Raw genomic sequence first — 19,938 nt, forward strand, 5'->3', positions numbered from 1 at the left:
TTCTATAGAATATCAAGTACTCTAAATCGTTTACCACTTTTTTCGAAACAAGTCCACCTCGAAAAAGACGGCTTTCTGTTCTCCCGTAGAAGAATATCTACTGCTATAAATCGTTAGACATTTTTTCTAAACATATCTGTAATGGTCTTTGCACGTCGTATAAGGGAAGCTTAGGGTTCATTCTTACAGTAGAGCACATAGTGTTCCAAAGCCTCAACCTTCAAGTTCTTCTATAAAAACGCAATAAGCTAGTTAAATTTAACGTGGCATGTATACACATGCCAAAGTGTATGTGTTCTGGATAAGCAGAATGTTTATCATGTATGGTATGACCTTTTGTATATAGCATAAGTAAATTTTATCTAAACTGTTCTGTTGATATAATATGGATGTCAGCTTTCGGTGAGAATACAATTATCTAAACTCAACTTAGTCGTTTGTGTGTGTTCATTATTACCCCATAGTTATATACAAACTATTTCGAATTGTCTGTTACGTTCCAGGAGTGGATAAACCTATCCTAAACACATACGTGTCGCCTACGCACCGTCAGCGACAGGTTAACTGCTGCCACAAAGCCTCCAGCGTCCATTTCCGAGAGTGAGCTTAGAATAGGACGGTGTTACGAAAGACGGCGACGCCAACACGGTCCCGAAGGCGCCATTGCTTCGAACTCCGCCGGGAAGGTCACCAGCCGTTTGGTAGCGTAGGTTTCTCAGCTCGCGACTGCTTCTGCGCAGAGCTGATAGACGAGCGAACGAGACGACGGTGAGTTAAACAAGGTTTATGTACAGCATATATACAGAGGCTTTACAAATACGGCACTGGGGCCGACAGCTTAGAGACCCGAAGAGCCGAGCTCTCCTCTCTAACACATAGGTCTGCTCTCAAATGGGTCTGCTGTCAAAAGGGGTCTGCTCTCGACGCGCCGCAGGGCTTCTTTTATATGCACCGGGTCCAACCCAAATGTCCAACCAGAGGCGCCGCTGGTCGTGAGGTCAAAATCCTCCAATGGGTTTGCCGCTGGGCCGCGTCATTCTTTCTCGTCGAATCTGGAGAGGCTGCGCTGCAGGTGGCTGCCCCCAAGGACGAGTGACGTCACCATGCATTGCGTCCGACCCGCCAGACAAGAAGGCGCCGGTTGCTTGCTCGACGGGCTCGCTGGCTTAGATGACTCACTGCACGTGCGCAGCAGAAAGGCGCCGTCGCGTGATGACGCCGTTAAGTTGATTATCGCGTCAGGCGGGCTCGCGTGCTGGCCTTGACACAGATTTCCCTTTTCCGAGGCATAGACGTTCGCTGCGGACTCGCGTACATAACAGCACCCCCGCCGCCAGACAATGCGCCGGAAAGACGAGCTGCTTCCACGTGGCTCGGATGTCAGGCGTGCTCGTTCGCCAGGTCCCTCCAGGTTTGCCTCCAGGGCCATGGGGAGAATGCAGCTCCAGACTCCGTTCCGGGAACACATCCCATTCTTGAGGCCGGATCCCAGCTCCACTGGCTTGTCGCCACAACTTGTCGACCAGCTTCGCTCGTCTCTTCTGACGATCCTTGGTTTCAGCACTTGTCGATGGTTTTGCAACTTGTCAAGAACGGTTCGACAACAGATGCCCTCGGTCACCCGACAGAACACCAGACAAAGTATAGTACAACATATACCTAGCTACGTGTCTATCGGAATTTCGTTCCCTGTACATCAAGAGGCACATGTGGGACGCAAGACTCTTAAAATGACAACTTATTTTTTTACACGTACAACATCGTAACGAATTAGAATACAACATAAAGTTGGCTCCTTGAGCTCACTCTGGAAGAGAGCGCTCAGGTAAGGCCGTAATGAGGACAAAATTTTGCCCCGAATCGCCAGCGAGAAACCGAAAGGTGGAGAAGGTACTAACTAAACGCACGTCTCAATGCGTCTGCATTAGCGTTTAGCTTTCCTTTTTTTTGTAGCGAACGTCAAAGTTGTGCTGTGGGAGTATCATGCTCCACCTCAGAAACCGGCCACTTTTAGGCGACGATACCTATGCGGTACTAAGGGCTTTTCGTACTTGCGACGTTGCACATCTGTGTAACTACAATATGGAAGTCCAGATTTCTCATAAAAAGAAACATGCCTTCTCTGGTCCTCCTTCTGGACTTCACTTAACCTAGGCTCTAGGTTCAACTGCTCCAAGATTACCTCCGATCCCCTTTCGATTACATCACTAAAACTCAAAATTTCCGCTCCCTCTTCCTCTGAAGCACTCAACAGCAGATTTACGACCGCCTTGACGTTGAACGTATGGTTTCATCAAGTTGTAAATTTTGTTTGGCCGCCTTCCTAATTTCACTTCATAATTCGTATCGGAAAGCTTCGATATCACTTTGGCGGGCCCTTCCCAATGAACCTCAAGCTTGTTCCTTTTGGATGGCTGGAGCAGCATTACCTGACTTCCTACTTCAAAAGCACGCTTCTTCGCCGATTTGTCGTAGTACTCTTTCGACAACAATTATGAAGCTTTCATGTGGCTTTCCACTAGCGCTTTAATCGAGAGGTCCTCACGCCGCTCTTGAATGAGCGTCTCTCGATCAACCCTCGACAGCTCGCTCCAACTTTCCGCTGCAGGCGAGAGCGTTGCAGCCCTCTCGCTCTGATTCAATGGCGCCATGTCGTCTCCCCCTGCTACGGAAACCGCGCCGGTCGCTTCTGCGACGGGCCGCTCGAGTGACTGCTCACATGACTCACGCGGAAAATTTCCTCTCTGAGGTTCCGTCGACCCGCCGCCAAGGTCACTTGATGGTTTACCACATTGAACGAGATCAAGCTCCTGCGAAAGCTTCCGCGCTTGCGATCACGTGAGGGCCGTGTACGCTAAGTTGGGGAAGAACGATTTACCCTGCTCTTTGAGAAGCTGCTCTGAGTTGTTAGAGAAAAGATAAGGAAAACGATCGGGAAGCGCGGCAGACACAGCCGCTTCGGTGCGAAGCTTACCGAACGGGCCTTCAATGACAACCGTAGCGATTGGTAAGCAAGCACTCTGCTTCTCGGCGACTTGCCTGATCCACGCGCATTCTCCTCTAAAGTCATCCGGAGACACCAATGAAGGATGGACAACGTCCATGGTTGCCGCGGAGTCTCTAAGTGCTCGACACGTTTTCCCATTCACACTAATTTCTTGGATATACGGCTCTAACAACCGCATGTTCTTTTCCGATTCTCGGATTGTTGCAAAAGCAAACTTTTGCTTACAGTTTATCGCGATGTGCCCTTCCTTTTTGCAGTTGTAGCAGATTAGCGGCTTCCGTGATTCAAACGCCCGTGTGGTATCAGTGCGTTGTTTAGGAACCTCACTCGATTTCTTCGCACCCGTTTGCCCTTCCCCTACAGTGTCCTTGGTAAGAGACGGGTCCTTCTTGAAATTACGGTGCGGGGCGGGTTTCCGTTGATCAGGTTTCTTTGAAAAGCCCTCTTTCCTTTCATCCTTTTCCACGCGCACTGCCCTGCTATGCAACTTTCGGCGAGTCATACTCCTCAGCTAACTCTGCTGCCTTGTTTAGCTGTACTTCACCAAGTTTGTCCTGCAACCAAAGTTTGACATCCTCCTCGATGCAGCGGTAGAATTGCTCCAATGCAACGCATTCCACCACTTTATCGCGGTCGTCATTAACACCTTCGCCCTTGAGCCATTCAATTAAATCAGCTTTAAGACGAAACGCGAAGTCAACGTGTGACTCATTTCCCTGTTTAGCATACCGGAACATTTGCCTGAAAGCCTCGGGTGACAACTTATAACGTCTCAAGAGCACTTCCTTAACCTCGTCATAGCTCTCAAATGCTTCCCTCGACAAGCAAGTTATCGCGTCGGACACTTCGCCGGGAAGAAGAGCTAACAGGTTCTGCGCCCAAAGAGACCGCTCCAAAGCGTTTCGCTCACAGACGTGTTCAAACTTGACGAGATACTTCGCCATGTCCTCGCCTACTACGAACGGTGGCAGTTGATCCCGAATTCTATAACCGCTAACCTGAACTGTTGGAGAAGCTACGCTAGGCGCCTGCGTACACAGTAGTATTGCCAATTCTATTCGTTTCAACTCGAGGCGCTCCTGTCTCTCGGCCTCCTCGCGGCGTTCTCGCCTTTCAGCTTCTTCACGTTCGCGAGCTTCTCGCCTTTCAGCTTTTTCACGTTCGCGAGCTTCTCCCCTTTCAGCTTCTTCACATTCGCGAGCTTCTCGCCTTTCAGCCTCCTCGCGGCGTGCTTTGATATCCACCCAGGCCTCATCGACATCCTCAGCCGACACTCCCTCATCCTTCATGATCTCAAGGATCGCTTGTTTTCCTTTCGCACGGCCCAAAGTAATGCCGAGTTCATCACAAATTTTGATGAGTTCCTTCACTTTAAGGTTCTCCATCGTTCAAACTAGCCTCTTGCTCTTTGCCCCTATTAACAATTTACTTGCCGTACCCACTATAAGTCAACTAGCAAGACGCGCAAGCAATTTTTCACACTCCCGTGTTTACCCCCTCCGCATTAACTTTGGTTTCAAAGCACTTCGACTTTGCTTGAAACGATCAAAGCTCACTTCAATGCTTCACACAGCCCTTCTCTAAACTACTACAACCTGAGCTAGAGTAGTCTGGTAAACTGAGGGGAAAACATCAGGCACTCACAGCATCAATGTCGCTGACGCCGGCCGATCCCGCATCTGCCAACCACTGTTGCGACGCGCGCCTCCGACGACGTTACGAAGGGCGCCACGAATCTCACCGATGCAACCACTGTTTCGAAAGACGGCGACGCCAACACGGTCCCGAAGGCGCCATTGCTTCGAACTCCGCCGGGAAGGTCACCAGCCGTTTAGTAGCGTAGGTTTCTCAGCTCGCGACTGCTTCTGCGCAGAGCTGATAGACGAGACGCAGAGCTGAGAGAACGAGATGACGGTGAGTTAAACAAGGTTTATGTACAGCATATATACAGAGGCTTTACAAATACGGCACTGGGGCCGACAGCTTAGAGACCCGAAGAGCCGAGCTCTCCTTTCTTACACATAGATCTGCTCTCAAATGGGTCTGCTGTCAAAAGGGGTCTGCTCTCGACACGCCGCTGGGCTTCTTTTATATGCACCGGGTCCAACCCAAATGTCCAACCAGAAGCGCCGCTGGTCGTGAGGTCAGAATCCTCCAATGGGTTTGCCGCTGGGCCGCGTCATTCTTTCTCGTCGAATCTGGAGAGGCTGCGCTGCAGGTGGCTGCACCCAAGGACGAGTGACGTCGCCAGGCATTGCGTCAGACCCGCAAGACAGGAAGGCGCCGGTTGCTTGCTCGACGGGCTCGCAGGCTTAGGTGACTCACTGCACGTGCGCAGCAGAAAGGCGCCGTCGCGTGATGACGCCGTTAAGTTGTTTATCGCGTCAGGCGGGCTCGCGTGCTGGCCTTGACACAGATTTCCTTTTTCCGAGGCATGGACGTTCGCTGCGGACTCGCAGGCATAACAACGGTCTGGGTATTGCCAGCCATGGCAGCTCGATAAAAATAAAGTGCGTGCTTAGCCTGCCCAGAAAAGCAGTTGAAGTTCTTGCCGCTGTGGCATCAAAGTACGAGTGTAATTTGAAGAACGCGCCAGGAATTTTGCGTATAGAGTCTTGAGCTTCGCACTCTTGGCAAGCACTGTTTGGGATCATATCGTATAGACTCCTCTGGATGCATTTCATTTTCGGGAAAAAACGATGTCTTATTTTATCAAAATAACTGTTAGCGTCATTCATTTTGACATGGAAATTCGTAGTACCCGATGTTGACATCCTTCATTGCTGTTCAAGGCAAGGACACCGCGAAAGGCGGCGGCTCCTTGAACATGCCCCTAAATGGCGGGATACAGCTTGCGCATGCCACGACCATCTTCATCTATAAGCGCCCGTTCATACTTATACATTTGGCGCAAATCCACTTCGACGGCAGCGAGATCCGCTGGAACAGCCCTTCCGGCACCGTTCGGTCCCGGGCTGATTTTTTATTCTGCTGCCGGATTCTCTCACCGCGAACGAACAGGAGAGAAAGCAGAAAATTCGAAAAAAAAAAAAAACGGCGGCGTGCTCGTAACATCGCCGTGACCGAAGACTCTATACCAACTGCGAAGTTTCCTATAAGCACTCCTATTCTCGGCAAACGTCAAGAGGCTGTCCTCGCGAGTAAAACAGTATATAAATGTCAACCTACACTCTTACGTGCGCCATGTTGGGACCTCGCCGAAAGGGTCTCATCACCTCGGCGTGGTTTACACATGCACATCGATCATACGACGTGTGGGCTGATGTAATCGGTTTGAAATTTATTAGGAACGTGACGGCGACCGCGGAAATAGGCTTCGAGCGTCTGTAGCAAGGTTCTCAAACTCAGCTTATCTTGCGTGCCTCAGTGACGCAATTTAGTCCCACAAGGGCAGAAAAAATGAGCCAGAGGAGCGGCGGGGGAGGGGGGCCGGTTCGGGAGGGACGTTGTAAGGAATTTGAACAAAATGTCACCTAACGTTGCTATTTCAAAGAACGCCTTGCCCATGTCCTATATGGGTAATTTTTGAAGGAGATTTTACATCAGGTTTCGAAAAACACATGCTGATTCCCACGACTAAAATATGGACACCAATTCCCGAATACAGAGTTCGGGTTCCACGGTATATATTTCAACTCAAGCTAACTTCTTCAGATGCCTCGCAAAAAAGAAGAAAAATGCTTGATATCAATGCCGTCTCCCTAGTTTGCGCGAACAAAGCGCTATTATTTATTTGCAATAGGAGAGAAAGCGACGCGCGCACTAGGTAAAGTCACAACATTTTATTACGCGTGAGACCGCGGACCGCACGTTTGAGACTTGTGATCGCAACCCAAGCAAGGGGCAACAATAAACAGTTTGAAGCAAGTATATAACGCGTTTGTCAGCCTTTTGTAAGGGCATATGTGTATCAGTTTCCATACACAGTTTTAGCCCGGTTACAGTTACACTTCTAGAACACTCTACCATGGTGTTGCACTCATGACAGGCTCGACAGAAATTAATGAGTGCGAAAGCTCGGGTACTTTGCAGCAATTGTGACCTCGTGAAAAGGTATAGGATGCTGTTTTTTGTAGTCACTTACCTACTTGAAAGACAAATTGAAAAGTTGATCTCATTTTCACAGAAGCTTTTATTGCTTGTATTGGAAGTACAGTTTGCATAAGCAGCTGAACTCTGAAATATTAGCGGATCGGAGTCGGAGGCTCTTGTAAATGCTTTCAGCTAGCTGTGCTGTGCCTTTCAGTATAAATAGCTTCATCAGCAGTACGACGTTCTGGCATGATTTATTGTAATTTTCTGTAAACAGCGATGGCTTTGAGCTCTGCCATAGCAAGTAGAGTACCAAGTACCCTAAACCGTAAACCACTCTTTCTATACACACAGGTCCCATGTTCTTTCAGGTGGATGTTAGCAACTCTCTCTAAGCAGAGTACTTAATTTCCACATGATGCTATGAGCAGACAGATAATCACCAACCCCACTTCCCCTAATAGTGACATACACAGCACGAGGTTTTTTATTTTTATTTCATTTATTCATACTGTTAGCCCAAGGGCCAAGACAGGAGTTGGGGTTACATATCTGGCATGTACAAAGAACATATGTGGAAACTAGTTTCACACTGTACGCTCAAGACGCATACTATATGGAAATAACAAAACAAAAACGCAAAACTATATCAGAATACATCCCGCATAGGTCACGGATAAAAGAAACATGTTCTAATAGATCTTGTACACGTCACAAAAAAGAGAAAAAAGATTTGAAGTGATATAGTTCGGGAGAAGCACGGCTAAAGCACAAAACATTGTAAGAGAAAATCACTGAGAGGAATCCATGACGTGAGTACGAAGATTTCTTTCGTAGAAAACCGGGTCCAAGGAGGCAGACAGACAGACGGGCAGACAGACAGACAGACAGACAGACAGACAGACAGACAGACAGACAGACAGACAGACAGACAGACAGGCAGGCAGGCAGGCATGCAGGCAGACAGACAGACGTATGGACGGACGGACGGACAGACACACAGACAGACGGACGAACGATTCTCGGTTTACCGATAAAACCCTCCGGCGCTTCGCCCCATTCATCATCATTGAGTCCGTGGATATGCTGCGATTTTTTTTGTAATTTTTCTTTTCAAAGCTATCAAGACGGACACGTATGCAATATTTAAATTAAAGGGGTCCTGAAACACTTTTTTGAGTAACCATGGAATTAATTCTCTGGAAAATCGTCTTGCCTCACAAATTCATTGACGCAAAATTCTTAGGAATACGCGTCCAGTACGAGCGGAGTTAAAGGATTTGTCACACGCTGCAATCGCATTCTCTCTTCTCTCGTCCCAACGAACGCGCTGGAACCTAAGCAGGGAAGTATGGGAGGGGCAAGCAAAAACCGTCACGCGCGCCTCAAGTCGTTGAGCACTTTTTTTTTTTTCGAATGCGTGGCTTTTTCAGTGTGATCGCGCGTGCACAAGTCGCGGCCTCCCGCGATGATATCTGTAACGACCGAGCGCGCCACGTTCAAATCAGCCAATGGCTGATAGATGGGCTTACTACGAGTGACTTTTGGGCTAATTCCGTGATTTGTCGAGAGAAGAAAAAGCAATTTTTAGCTCACTTTGATAATATATTGTTGTATTACAGGCCGCGTGCTGCGCTATATTATTTGGCTTGAGGGTTGTCGGGAGCCTTTACAACCAATCGGCAGGGTTCTCTGGCCATACTCAGAAAGTGTATCACGGCCCTTTAAAGGTAGATGAGCACAATTGCCTCGTATTTATTCAAATGGTGCGGATGAGGTGATACGCAAAAGAGAGAGGCAGTGCGCGGCTACGCGAGGCTGCACTCACCTCTCTCCATAGAGATGGGACGCGGTGCCGAGCCAGAAAGCTAAGCGCTGATGGGCTGCAATGCTTAAGGCCTGGCCCCACGTAACCGTCTCAGCGCGTCAACGCTAGGCCTTTTGACGCCTGACTGCGTGAAACACGTGCTCTCTCTCTCTCTCTCTCCACATAGGAAAGGGTAGGCGCCACGTCAAATGGACACGCGCCGACGCACAGCAACGGATACGTGGGGTTTTTACGTGTGGTGCCATGCCCTCTCCCTGTCGAGAGAGAGAGCGCGCTGCGCGTAAAAAACCACACGTTGCGATGCGCCCGTGTGGTCAGGCCTACTCAGGTGAATGCATAAGTGACGCTGGAGACTAAATTTAAATCTTGCTGAATTCTGCTGGCTTAAGGCTCTTCGATACTGATAACTGGGACTTCAATTTAATAGAATACTTAACTATCACACCTAAAATCTATACTTTACAGATAATATTGGGGAAATCTAAACACCACTCGGCGAATCCCCAGCATAGGGTATGTGCCCTTGCCTATGTCAACCATGCCAAGGGGACAACAATAACAACAACCTTTCACTGTGTTTTCTTTAAACGACGCAATAAGTTTCTGAATTTATTTCAATTTTTTTCTAGAGCTACCAGGTTTGCATTTGTCCCAATGCGCTTAAATTTGTTCCGTCCATAGGGGTATTTCTGTCACCCGCAGTGGGGTCGATGCACATATCTCCTGAATAAATCGACCGACCACGCCGACATTCTACAAGAAGATAACGATGCGAAGAAGGAAGTCCAAGGCAGACCCCAAAGGTGCGAACCAAGTTTAGCATTTACACCTGCTACAAAGGTGATATCTGCTTAAGCGCGTAAACTAACAGCGTTTCCTTCTTCGAAGCGCATCGGCTTCGGAGAAAAACACTCCCGAAACCGAAAGCGAAGCCGGCACAAGGTACGATAACCGCCGCGCCGCCGCCAGCGACATCGTCTTTGCAGCGCTGCCGGTTTTTCAGACACAAATAAAAAGTGCTGTCGTGGAGTGCGGCTGGCATGCGCCCCGCGTGTTTGCAAGTCGTGCTCGACTAATTATTCGCCGACAGCTTTACGGTCTCGTCAACTGTCGTTTGTACGTTCCGTGTTCGACAGATCGCCGACTCTTTTCGATTCGTACCTCCGAAAAACAGAACGCCGCCGCATCGGCGGGCCTAAGCTGTCGTCTGCTCTCGGTGGGGGTCGTCCGGATCGTCTGCCTACGTGCCGTGGCCTTTTGCGAGGGGTGCGAAGGCAAGAACGTTGAACCGCTTTGCTGCGTGGTGGTCGGTTGTGTGTTTGTGTGTGTGGCGTCATTCTTTTGCGTGCGTGCATGCGAGTGTGAGGTGCCGCGCCGTGATGTCGTATTCTACGTCCCTTCGTTCCTGACAGGCCCTCGGGGGTTTGTTTTGTGTCACCCTCGTTTCTTCAACGCAGCATTTCAGCTCGACGTGATCGCCATGAAGCTGGTCAACTTCAGGCGCAGCCGCATCATCAAGCTTGTGTGCGCCGCCGTCCTCCTCATATGCGTGGTCGCCTTCTTCCTGCCCAAGCCGACGGGCGATGAGTACTATCGTGAACGAGTAAGTCGCTTTTGGCCCATCGGTGTGGGGCGCGCCAACTTGTCGTTAGTGCATCCGAAACAGCGCGTCGGTCCCTTGAAGGAGCAGGAAGCGTACCCGCCGCCCATGCCGGTCTTCAGGAAGGACCGGACGCTGGGCAACTTCGAGCCCAAGTCGCACGAGACCCGCAAGGGACCCGGCGAAGGCGGCGTGGCCTACCACGTACCCGAGCGGGACCGCAACAGCGCGGCCGACTCCAACATGCAGTACGGCATGAACGTCGTGGCCAGCGATCACATCTCGCCCAACCGAAGCGTCCCCGACATGCGACTTGAAGAGTGAGTTTTGCCGCGTTCACCACTTGTCAGTTAAACCTGCGAGGTGTTACGTACACGTGCTATATCGGTTTCACGCAGTGCATTGCTTAATCGCGATTAAGCCCGGTCACGATCAAGTAGCTCAAGACTGATTGGTTCCCTTGTGCACCTTGTCGAAAGAAGCCAATCATGATCGAACAATATCATTCTAGTCAGAACCGATGGCAATCGTCAGTCACGGGTTTGGACGTACAAAAGTGCCATCACGGCTTTGTTTATTGAGGGTGTGATGTCATCTTTCATTCATTGGCCTTGGCATGCGACTCGCCGCGAAAGCTAGTCGCCGTGCCAAGGAGTTCGAGGTATTAAAGCTTAACGGTCCGGATCTGCCGGTGATTACGTCACATCACACACTAGTCTGCCGCGACCGCAGTTTCCCTCATTAATCTTGCTGTTTAGGGTCTAGCCAGGGTGAAGCGCGCTCAATTTTGAAGTCGAGTCGGTCACTGCGAGTACAACGCTTTGCGCATTGTCTAGCATCACGCGTCAATAGCTTTCCACCGCGTGTGTATATTCTCCGCAATACATTTTCTGCCTTGATCAGACAAAGTTGGCATACAGATGAATGTAAATTAGCCTTCACTTAGATGATAACCATTTGCAAATACAGAGGTGAATATTATTAACAACAGTGTACTGCACACGGTGGTACTGTTTTAAAAATTTTCTACACAGTGTCTAATTGCTCAAAATAACACCATTTTCAAATTTGCCTGCACTTTGTTTGACATACATTTAAGTAATGTGTCGCATACAGAACAAATGTGTCCATGTGTTTCAGTTTCTTTTGTTCAGACGATTGCTTCCGCATCCATTTCTCATATTTTGTTTCAGGCAGGGGAACTTTGGTTGCACTTGGCCTTCACATTTCCTGTGTGATTTATTTACGACTAGACTTCGATCCTTTTAATAATGCCAGCTCCACTTTCACTGCTACTGGCACAAAAGCTTTCGAGGACACGTCTGCCGTGCACATACACACACACACAGACATACAAAATAGAAAGCCGTCTCTGTAAGAGAACCTGGAGAGCAGCTGAATGGGTCGTGCAAGTTATTACAAGCACAGGTGCGCACGACGGTGGAGCTGTGGCAGCACAAAGCCTGTCCGCAAAAAAGTTGTCGCGTCGTCAGGTGTCAATTGACATAGCTGGGAAAAGGTGAATGCTGGCGTACACGTGTAAATGCTATTATTGTGCCAATCAAAAAGATCGCATCTATAGAAAGCTTTAAGCTCGGTAGGAAAGCCTAATGAACATGCGAGTCGAGGCCCCAGATTGAAGCGTTTCTGTTGTTTCTTTGGCATCGTAATCTGCCGCCAGCTGTTGTGCTGCACATTGCTTATATTTTCATCTTTTTACAAACCTTGTTGCTCCCATGCTGTGTTATTGTAACGCATGAACTAATAGTATGTTGGTTTTGTTGCGCTTAACAAAAAGAAAAGAGACCTGGATCCGTTTTTTAGTCTTTTGTAACTTACGACAAATATGTATATGTAAAGCCACAAACTACAGGTGAATTCGATTCACATTAATTTTTTTTCAGCTCAAAATTAGGGAAGGGATATGGGCTAAAGCAAAATCATAAGCTTTGACTAGATTTGGAAACCAAAGAGAAGCCGCTGCAAAAAAAAAAAAAGTCATAAACATGAGTGCCTAATAGACTCTGAGTGTGCTCTTCACAATCAGAAATAAATGGGTAGTAAATAGGCTGTGATAGCATTTATACAAAGAATTACTTTTGTATCAATTACATTTGCCAATTAAAAGAGGGGTACAAAGTCAGCCCCATACATGGGCATAATAAGGAGGGGGGGGAGGGGAAGCACTACACAACCTTATGCTCTCACCTGCTTGATATTTCTGTTAAGCTGAATTTTAGGCACAAATGCTTGACTATCTTTTTATGGCATCCATTGTTCAGTGTTCTGTGTATAGCATTGCAAATGTTGATGCTCTTACCATTCAAAAGACAAGAATAATGGGGGCAAGAAAAAAGCAACCTCTTGCATTGCGTAACGCCACACCTGCCGCAGTAATGTGACTAATTCAGTTATAAGAATCGAGACGATGTTTATATTAAGCTGGCAGTTTTTAGGCTACCGTCTGTTTGGCATTGGTGGTTTTTAGCAGAGTTTAGAAATTCATGAAATCGCTTTCGTTTGATCATTGGTTGGCTGTACAGAAAGTGACCGTTTGCTCAACTGAGTGGACCAAACTCTGACCGCTTATGCTGTTTGTGAGGTAGAGCTCATTGAATAACAAAGATGGACTTTATTAAACCAACTCAGTTATATATGCGTAGCAAATGAATAGTAACCCTCCATAAGGGATTAAATGATCTTACAATTTTCATGAAGCCATCAGATAATGAAGTCTAAAAAGCAAGAACATGGTTATATCACTTTTAGTTTAGGTGTAGACGTTCTAACAAAAAAAGACATTTGGACAGGCGTTGTATGGTTGCATCTACAAGAATCAGCCCCTTGATTGGTTTTACTTTTCCTCATACAGTATTGCATGTTTCCTGGCTGTCAACTTTTCATTACTTTGTAAATCATTTATGATCTGCCAAGCAGTGTATGGGATGACAACGGGATCGGCTTTATTAGAAATCTCAGAACAGCCATAGCAGTTAAATTTCTTTTTTCTTTTGAGACCTCACATAGTGCTAGGCACGTGTCTTGAAGCTGCTGTTGACAGCTGTTTTGTACAAGTTCATAAATCGCACCCTGCCCTAGTTTCTTTCTAGTGAATATGATTGCTTGCTTCTAGCTGTATTAGGGTCATAACTAACTAGCCAGCATTAGATTTTGTTCAAGTAGGGCTTAGCATACCTTGACAGCTGTGCTGTAGCAAAAAGAAGCAGGGCAGGTACAATGGGCAGCAGGGGCGGCGCCAGGATGTTTTTACTGGGGGGGCAACCACGAAAAGTGAGTTCCTCCGGGGGGGCAAGCTAGCTCTGCTCCTACTAGGTTTTCAATATATGCTTCCGGGCACTTGGGTGGGCATAAGGGGGGCAGGCGAGAATTTTGGGGGGGCTCCAGCCCACCCTTGCCCCCCCCCTGGCGCCGCCCCTGATGGGCAGGCAGTTGTACCGGCCTGCACACTGGCATCTCATCACTGTGTTGATATCCCTGGAGTGTTGCTTTCACAGTGAATATCACCCAACTTACCTAGTCTTGCATTGTATTGTAGCATAAGGAATGCAGATATAATACCATTTTTAGGTACAAAGGAGGTAATGTTAAATTTTGTTTGTGGTTTATTTTGGTGAGTTAGGTTGTTGAAATGGCTCCAGCCAAGTTTGTAGGGAGCATGAAATTTTGAAACCGATTCAGTCCCTCCCTCAAGGGGTTACCGCATCAGTCATGGAAGCATTTCCTTGTCTTGTTTCACCATGGCTCCGGCTTTTCCTTTCCCTCACCTTTCGGAGGCCGTGGACGTATACTGAGGCCATTGTTCCTAGCGACCAGTTCACATTTGCTGGTGTGTTTAGAATGGGCCAGGACTCAAGCAAGAGCCTCCTTCCCAGTTTCCTTTCTGTTTCTAGAATAGAAGCATCGTTATATCGATCGTGTGGTCGTGCTTCGCACTGTGTTCTGCAAGAGCGCTGTGTTGCACTTTAATTTTCTTGACTTCGTTTTTAGGTTGGCGAATTTTCCTTGCGGAACACTTGTTCTCGCCTATGTAATATAATTACATAGGTGGAACATAGGGGGAACGCTTGTTCTCGCCTATGTAATATAATTCACTTATATCAAAGCCACATGTGACAAATTATTGTATATATTGAACAGTTGTAAAATCTCCTTGAATTTAATTTTTATATATAAAATATTTTATATATTTAATTATTTATATCTAGAATGTCTTTGCGATCCCCTACATATTTGATATACCTGGCTTTAACATCGACTGTGTTTCAATAAAGGCTGCCTTCATTACAGTTAAACTTCAATGCACTCAATGCAGGTGCAAGTACTGGGACTATCCCGAGGACCTGCCAACGACGAGTGTGGTGGTGGTGTTCCACAACGAGGGCCTGTCGGTGCTCATGCGCACCGTCCACAGCGTCATCAACCGCTCGCCGCGCCAGTTTCTCAAGGAAGTGGTGCTCGTCGACGACTTCTCTGACAAAGGTGAGGCGCGGCGAGTGTCGTGTCGGATTTCCTGTGAACGCAGGATGTGTGTGCATGGCTAGAACGTACGGTTGTTGAAGGCACATACAAGTTGACTTTCTTATTCTTGGAACTGAGGTAACGAGAGCAACAATAATGGGGTGGACTGCATGCGTTGGGTGGTCATAGATTATTAATGGTAGCCTACCGCGATCTCTCGAAAGAAAGGTATACTATAAAATAACAAGCAAGCGGCCCCTTCCCCTTTTCAGGAAATTTAAAATATTATGCACCGGTGACCAAGAAAGCAACCCGCCACCCTTCCTTTTATTGCCATTTTTTTTTCTTTTTAACCTGTTCTCTACTACAGAATCTTGCAGCAGTGCTTTCCGGTGACCATAGTTCTGTGAGTGTTTAGATGCATGCATGCGCAGTTTCCTTGGAGTTGCACTCTGTGCTCTTGAAAATTGTTGCATGAATCGGCGTCCTTGCCCTGTGTCGTAAAGCATGAAATTTCGTGCAACGATACCCTCTGGTTCAGTAAAAGCAGTAAATGCACACATGTCTACAAAGCATCTCGTTGGAAATACTGGTGGCCATTTTTATTAGATGGTTTTTCGCCACCTTCCTGAATTTCGGTTTGTGACAGAGTAAGGACACCCTTCCAAATCTTGTCAATTATTTTTCAACATAGAGGGAGGCGCTTGTTAGGGATTTCACTGTAAAACAGCAGTATCTTACCGGTACTTACCCACGGGGCACAAACCTGATGCTTATGAAAGGGTTTAAACTTGAGTTCTTTATGTCGCATGGAAACATGGGAATGAAAATGATATCTGTAAACTTTAGGGAAGAAAGCAGAGTGGGGCAAGGTACAAGTGGAAGTTCAGGGCTCGGTCGAAATGAAGAAGAAATGGGCAGGGCATGTAGCACGTAGGCAGGATAACTACTGGTCTTCAAGAGTAACAGACTAAACTCCAAGAGAATGGCAAGCATGCGACAGGGAGGCATAAAGTTAGTTGGGCAGATGAGATTAAAAAGTTTAAAGGCATAATGGGTTCACAGTAAGCACAGGACCAGACTTATTGGCAAAACATGGGAGAGGCCTTTGCCCTGCAGTGGGCAAAGTCAGGGTGATAATAATGACAAGCAGGCCTTATTTGTATATTGACAGCTCACTTAGATCAGGCCATGGAATGCAAACATGGACTGAGATGCAAAAACAAAATGTTGTTTATTTTTTCTGCGATGTTTACATGCATGAATTTAGCTTGTGCACATATTACGAGGCCCGAACCATCTCCTCAAACCACATCAATTGCGATGCCAGATAGTACTCTGAAGTTAATGCTTGCAAAATCTTTTATACTGTTGGCTTTTCATTTTCACATTGCTAAATTGTCAACACAGTACATGCACAAGGAGGGAACCACTTCTTTTGAACCATTTGTCAAGCTCTTGAGGATGTAAAGCACTATCGAGAAAGCATTTTGCTGCAACCACTTTTTAAATTGATTTGTTATTCAAGATGAGAGAAATTGAAACGGCTTGTCGATAATGCTGCCAGGAGGCAAACTACACTGGTTACAGGCAGTTATTTTGAATATGAGAAGAAGGGCTTGGTTCTATAATCAGTTCTGTAGTAAAGTGCCATTGCTAATTCACAAACTAACAAGACTGTGACCTGTATTTGTGCACTCTCCGTGCTTGTCCAACAGAATCAAACTAACCACTGAACAATTACTGAGGCAGTTAACTTACTAGTTAGTCTTCAGCATCTAGCTAATTGTGGCTAAAAGAAGGCCCGAAATCGGTTCAGCTCAAGCTAAACCAACAATCAGAGCATTGTCATATAATTTTTTCTAGCTTATTGACAGTCACTAGCTAACACTGATATACAACTGTAATAGATCGAACAACTGCACTAGTTGACTATGGAACCCTTGCGTGTATATTGCCTGCATCTATTTCAGTGTGTTCAAAGAATAATAATGCAAAATTCAAATGTAATAGCCTGTAGCTCGTTGAATAATATTCAACAGGTAGTCAATAAATTAGTCAAATAGGTAATGTCTTATGTGAATACATAGATAATACATCCCCCATTCAAACAAAACAAAGAAAGAGAAAGTTTGCATGCACGGCTTTTAGACAGGCAGAAGCTAAAAGCATTTTAGTCTTCCTTCCTTTTTTTTTTTCCGTGCCAGGAATCACATTTTAGTTGAAAAGAGTCAACGCAGCCAGCAAAAAGTGAAACGTGTTTGCCATATAAAGTCCATAGCGTTTCGTTTATTTTTGTTCAACCTAGCTTGCCAGTCAAGTCTGAAGTGAATGAGAGAAAAACGTAAATAAATATTACGTGCCAAAGCGAAAGGCACAGGTGGCTTTTTGATCCACTTCCGAGAGCCACAGTTGGTAGGCGCGTCTGAAAGGACACGCCTGCTGCCACGCTTCTTGCTTCCGAGCTGCTGTCTATCACTCTCAGAATTTCGCTTCTCTTTAGTTTTGAATCTTCCCTTCTCTCCCACCTCATCCTGTGCTGTGTTCTCGTGTTGTTCTGTGCAGCACTGACATGAGCTTGTGCATTTGAATGAATGCTTTAGTTGTTGCTTCTCATTCCACATTTACTCTTTGCAATAGGCAGTTCTTGCTCTTTCTTAAAAAAACCTATATTTTTAGAAAAAAATGTCTCCCTTCTGTCTCATAAAGAAAACTTATGCTATTTTGCATGTAGTGAAGCAAGTTGAAAGAATTTTTATCCTTAACTTGTAACGAACTTATTCCTTGGAATTATGTTGGTCATGGTGAAAGTATTTTAATTCTACATTAAAATGCTACATTTAATCAAATGTCGCATAGGTATAGACAAGTTTTTTTTTCAAGGAGGGGGGGATTACTGAATCACCTTTTATGTTTGCTCGTTGGTGTGTTTGTATATGTGTGTTTACATACTCATGCAAAATTTTTTTGAATCGGAGATGTGTGTGGGGTGGCGGAGAATTAGTGTAGTCGAATGGCTACAACAAGAGAACATTCCTATGGCAACGTTCAACTGTCATTAATGTTTTATGTGCAGTAGAGTATCTAATATACCTCCCTTATCTTACCACTCTTACCTCTGAGCAACAGTAGCCAGTGGCCACTGTTGCTCAGTCTTGCATAAATTAATAATGCCAATTGTACAGGTTGATGCTGGTTCAGCACTGGTTAATGTTTTCTCTTGCTGACCAGTGTTTTCCTAGTATTTATAAACCAGCGTTAATAATTGTTATGCAGCACTGGCTCGATACTGTCAAATTTTGGCTATAATAGCCATACGTTGGCTGAGTGAGCATGCTGGTTTATTATAGCTAGTGCAGGCTACTCACTTCTATAACGGTGACGTTTTCGCTTGTTTTCAAACTAATGGTGGTCTTGCATATATACATACAATCACCTCACTGTTTTCTGCCATAATATTTTTTTAAAATTAGTGCTTCGCCTGTTTCTTTGATAACATGCTTGCTTGCTTGGTTTGTTCATTTTGAAATTTTTGTCTTTAACTTCTTCAAAAGATTTTGTTGCATCCTTAGGGAAATATGCCGTAGCCACCGTACATGCAGATTCTCACTTCATGTACTAGAAGCTGTATGAGGATGAAAAAATAGTATTAAATGCTGGTTGAATTGCTGTTTTGAAGAACGTTACTTCAACAGATCATCTTACTGAGGTGCTTTCAAGAGATCAAGTGTATTATTTTTGGACACTGCGTTCCATGTACAAAGTCATTTGATGCAGTCCTGCTTTGCCTATTTTTTTCAATATCACTTTTGTGACTGAATACAAATATAGAATTTCCCACTGAGTGAGAAAAATAAATAAAAGAAACATGAGCGAGGCATTGAATCTGCAATAACCAGTGCAAGTTAACCCCGTTCGGTCATTCTCCTGAAGGAAAAAAAAAAGTTCTTCAGTGTAAGGACTGAGTGTCAGTGGACTAGCGTCTGCGCATTTACGCCTGCCTTAGGCTTGGCTTTTGTGCTAACACGTGTGTACTATTGTTCTTATCTGACATGATTTATAGCACCTGATCTCATTGTGTTTGGGCTTTTGACGGATGTTGGTGCAGTCTATGGGCAGGTAAAAGCTGCTTCTTCACTACATTCATGATTGCTTGATTGTGACCCAAGCCACTATTACTATTGTGATTGTTTACACCAAAGATAGTTATCCATTGACACTTCCTTTACTTAGTAATACATTTCTTGATGCTGCAGGGGGTAATGAATCCGTGAACAGCTGCTCCAGGTTGTTCTCGACTAGCAGCGTCGTAGCAGCTGCGGTGCGTCTCCTCTCGAAAGTGACTCATGAGAAGAGAGGATGGCAGTGTAGTCTTTTACATCTGTGGCATTTCGGTTGAGCGAGAAACCACAGGTATAGGCTGTGGTTACAGGGCTGGGTAGTTCAATGCTGTTTAGCAGTGTTTGCTGGGGCACTGAATCAGTGAAGCTTACCGTCGCTGAAGGCACTGCCGTAACCAGCGTGGCGGGGTGGAGTTGGAGGGAGTTCAAGACCCCTCTTCCACAAGAAATTTTACATACAAGCACACATGCAAATGCATCAAAGTGCATGCATAAAGCATGGTTTACCTCCCACCCGGTAAATATTTTTGGCTACTCCCCTATGTGAAGCCTTTTCACGTGAGAACGTGAAAGGGTGAGACAAAAATTTAGGCAATGCTTAACGCTTGCTGCGTGTATTTTACGTGATATCCTGTGGCTTTTTTTTCCAATGGAGCAATATAGCACGTCACACAGAGTAAGTGCAAAGAAATAAAAGAGCACTTATTCTATTTTCTGTACACCGTACTTGCTGGCTGAATGTATGCTGATGGTAGTGCACTGTATAATCAGGGTACTTCAGCTCACCATGCCAAGGTATCAAACAAGTAATGTTAGCTCCTGCCAAAAATCAAGGCCTAGGTTATTAGAG

At 46.1% G+C, this 19,938-nt stretch overlaps 1 protein-coding gene across 3 annotated transcripts in view; it reads left to right on the forward strand.

The window, feature by feature from the left end:
• Nucleotides 1-9,595: 9,595 nt before the first annotated feature.
• The window catches only part of Pgant7 (N-acetylgalactosaminyltransferase 7), a 34,768-nt gene continuing 24,425 nt past the window's right edge, over nucleotides 9,596-19,938 (forward strand). For 2 of the 3 annotated variants that reach the window (XM_075866191.1, XM_075866192.1), the window contains exons 1-3: nucleotides 9,596-9,691; nucleotides 10,346-10,808; nucleotides 14,822-14,988. In XM_075866191.1, the coding sequence (XP_075722306.1) occupies nucleotides 9,658-9,691; nucleotides 10,346-10,808; nucleotides 14,822-14,988 (664 nt within the window). In that variant the 5' untranslated portion in view covers nucleotides 9,596-9,657. The remainder of the gene's footprint in view (nucleotides 9,692-10,345; nucleotides 10,809-14,821; nucleotides 14,989-19,938) is intronic. The other variant, XM_075866193.1, reaches the window with a different exon arrangement.

This window comes from Rhipicephalus microplus, chromosome 6 (assembly GCF_043290135.1).
Source record: "Rhipicephalus microplus isolate Deutch F79 chromosome 6, USDA_Rmic, whole genome shotgun sequence".
Lineage (NCBI taxonomy): Eukaryota > Metazoa > Arthropoda > Arachnida > Ixodida > Ixodidae > Rhipicephalus > Rhipicephalus microplus.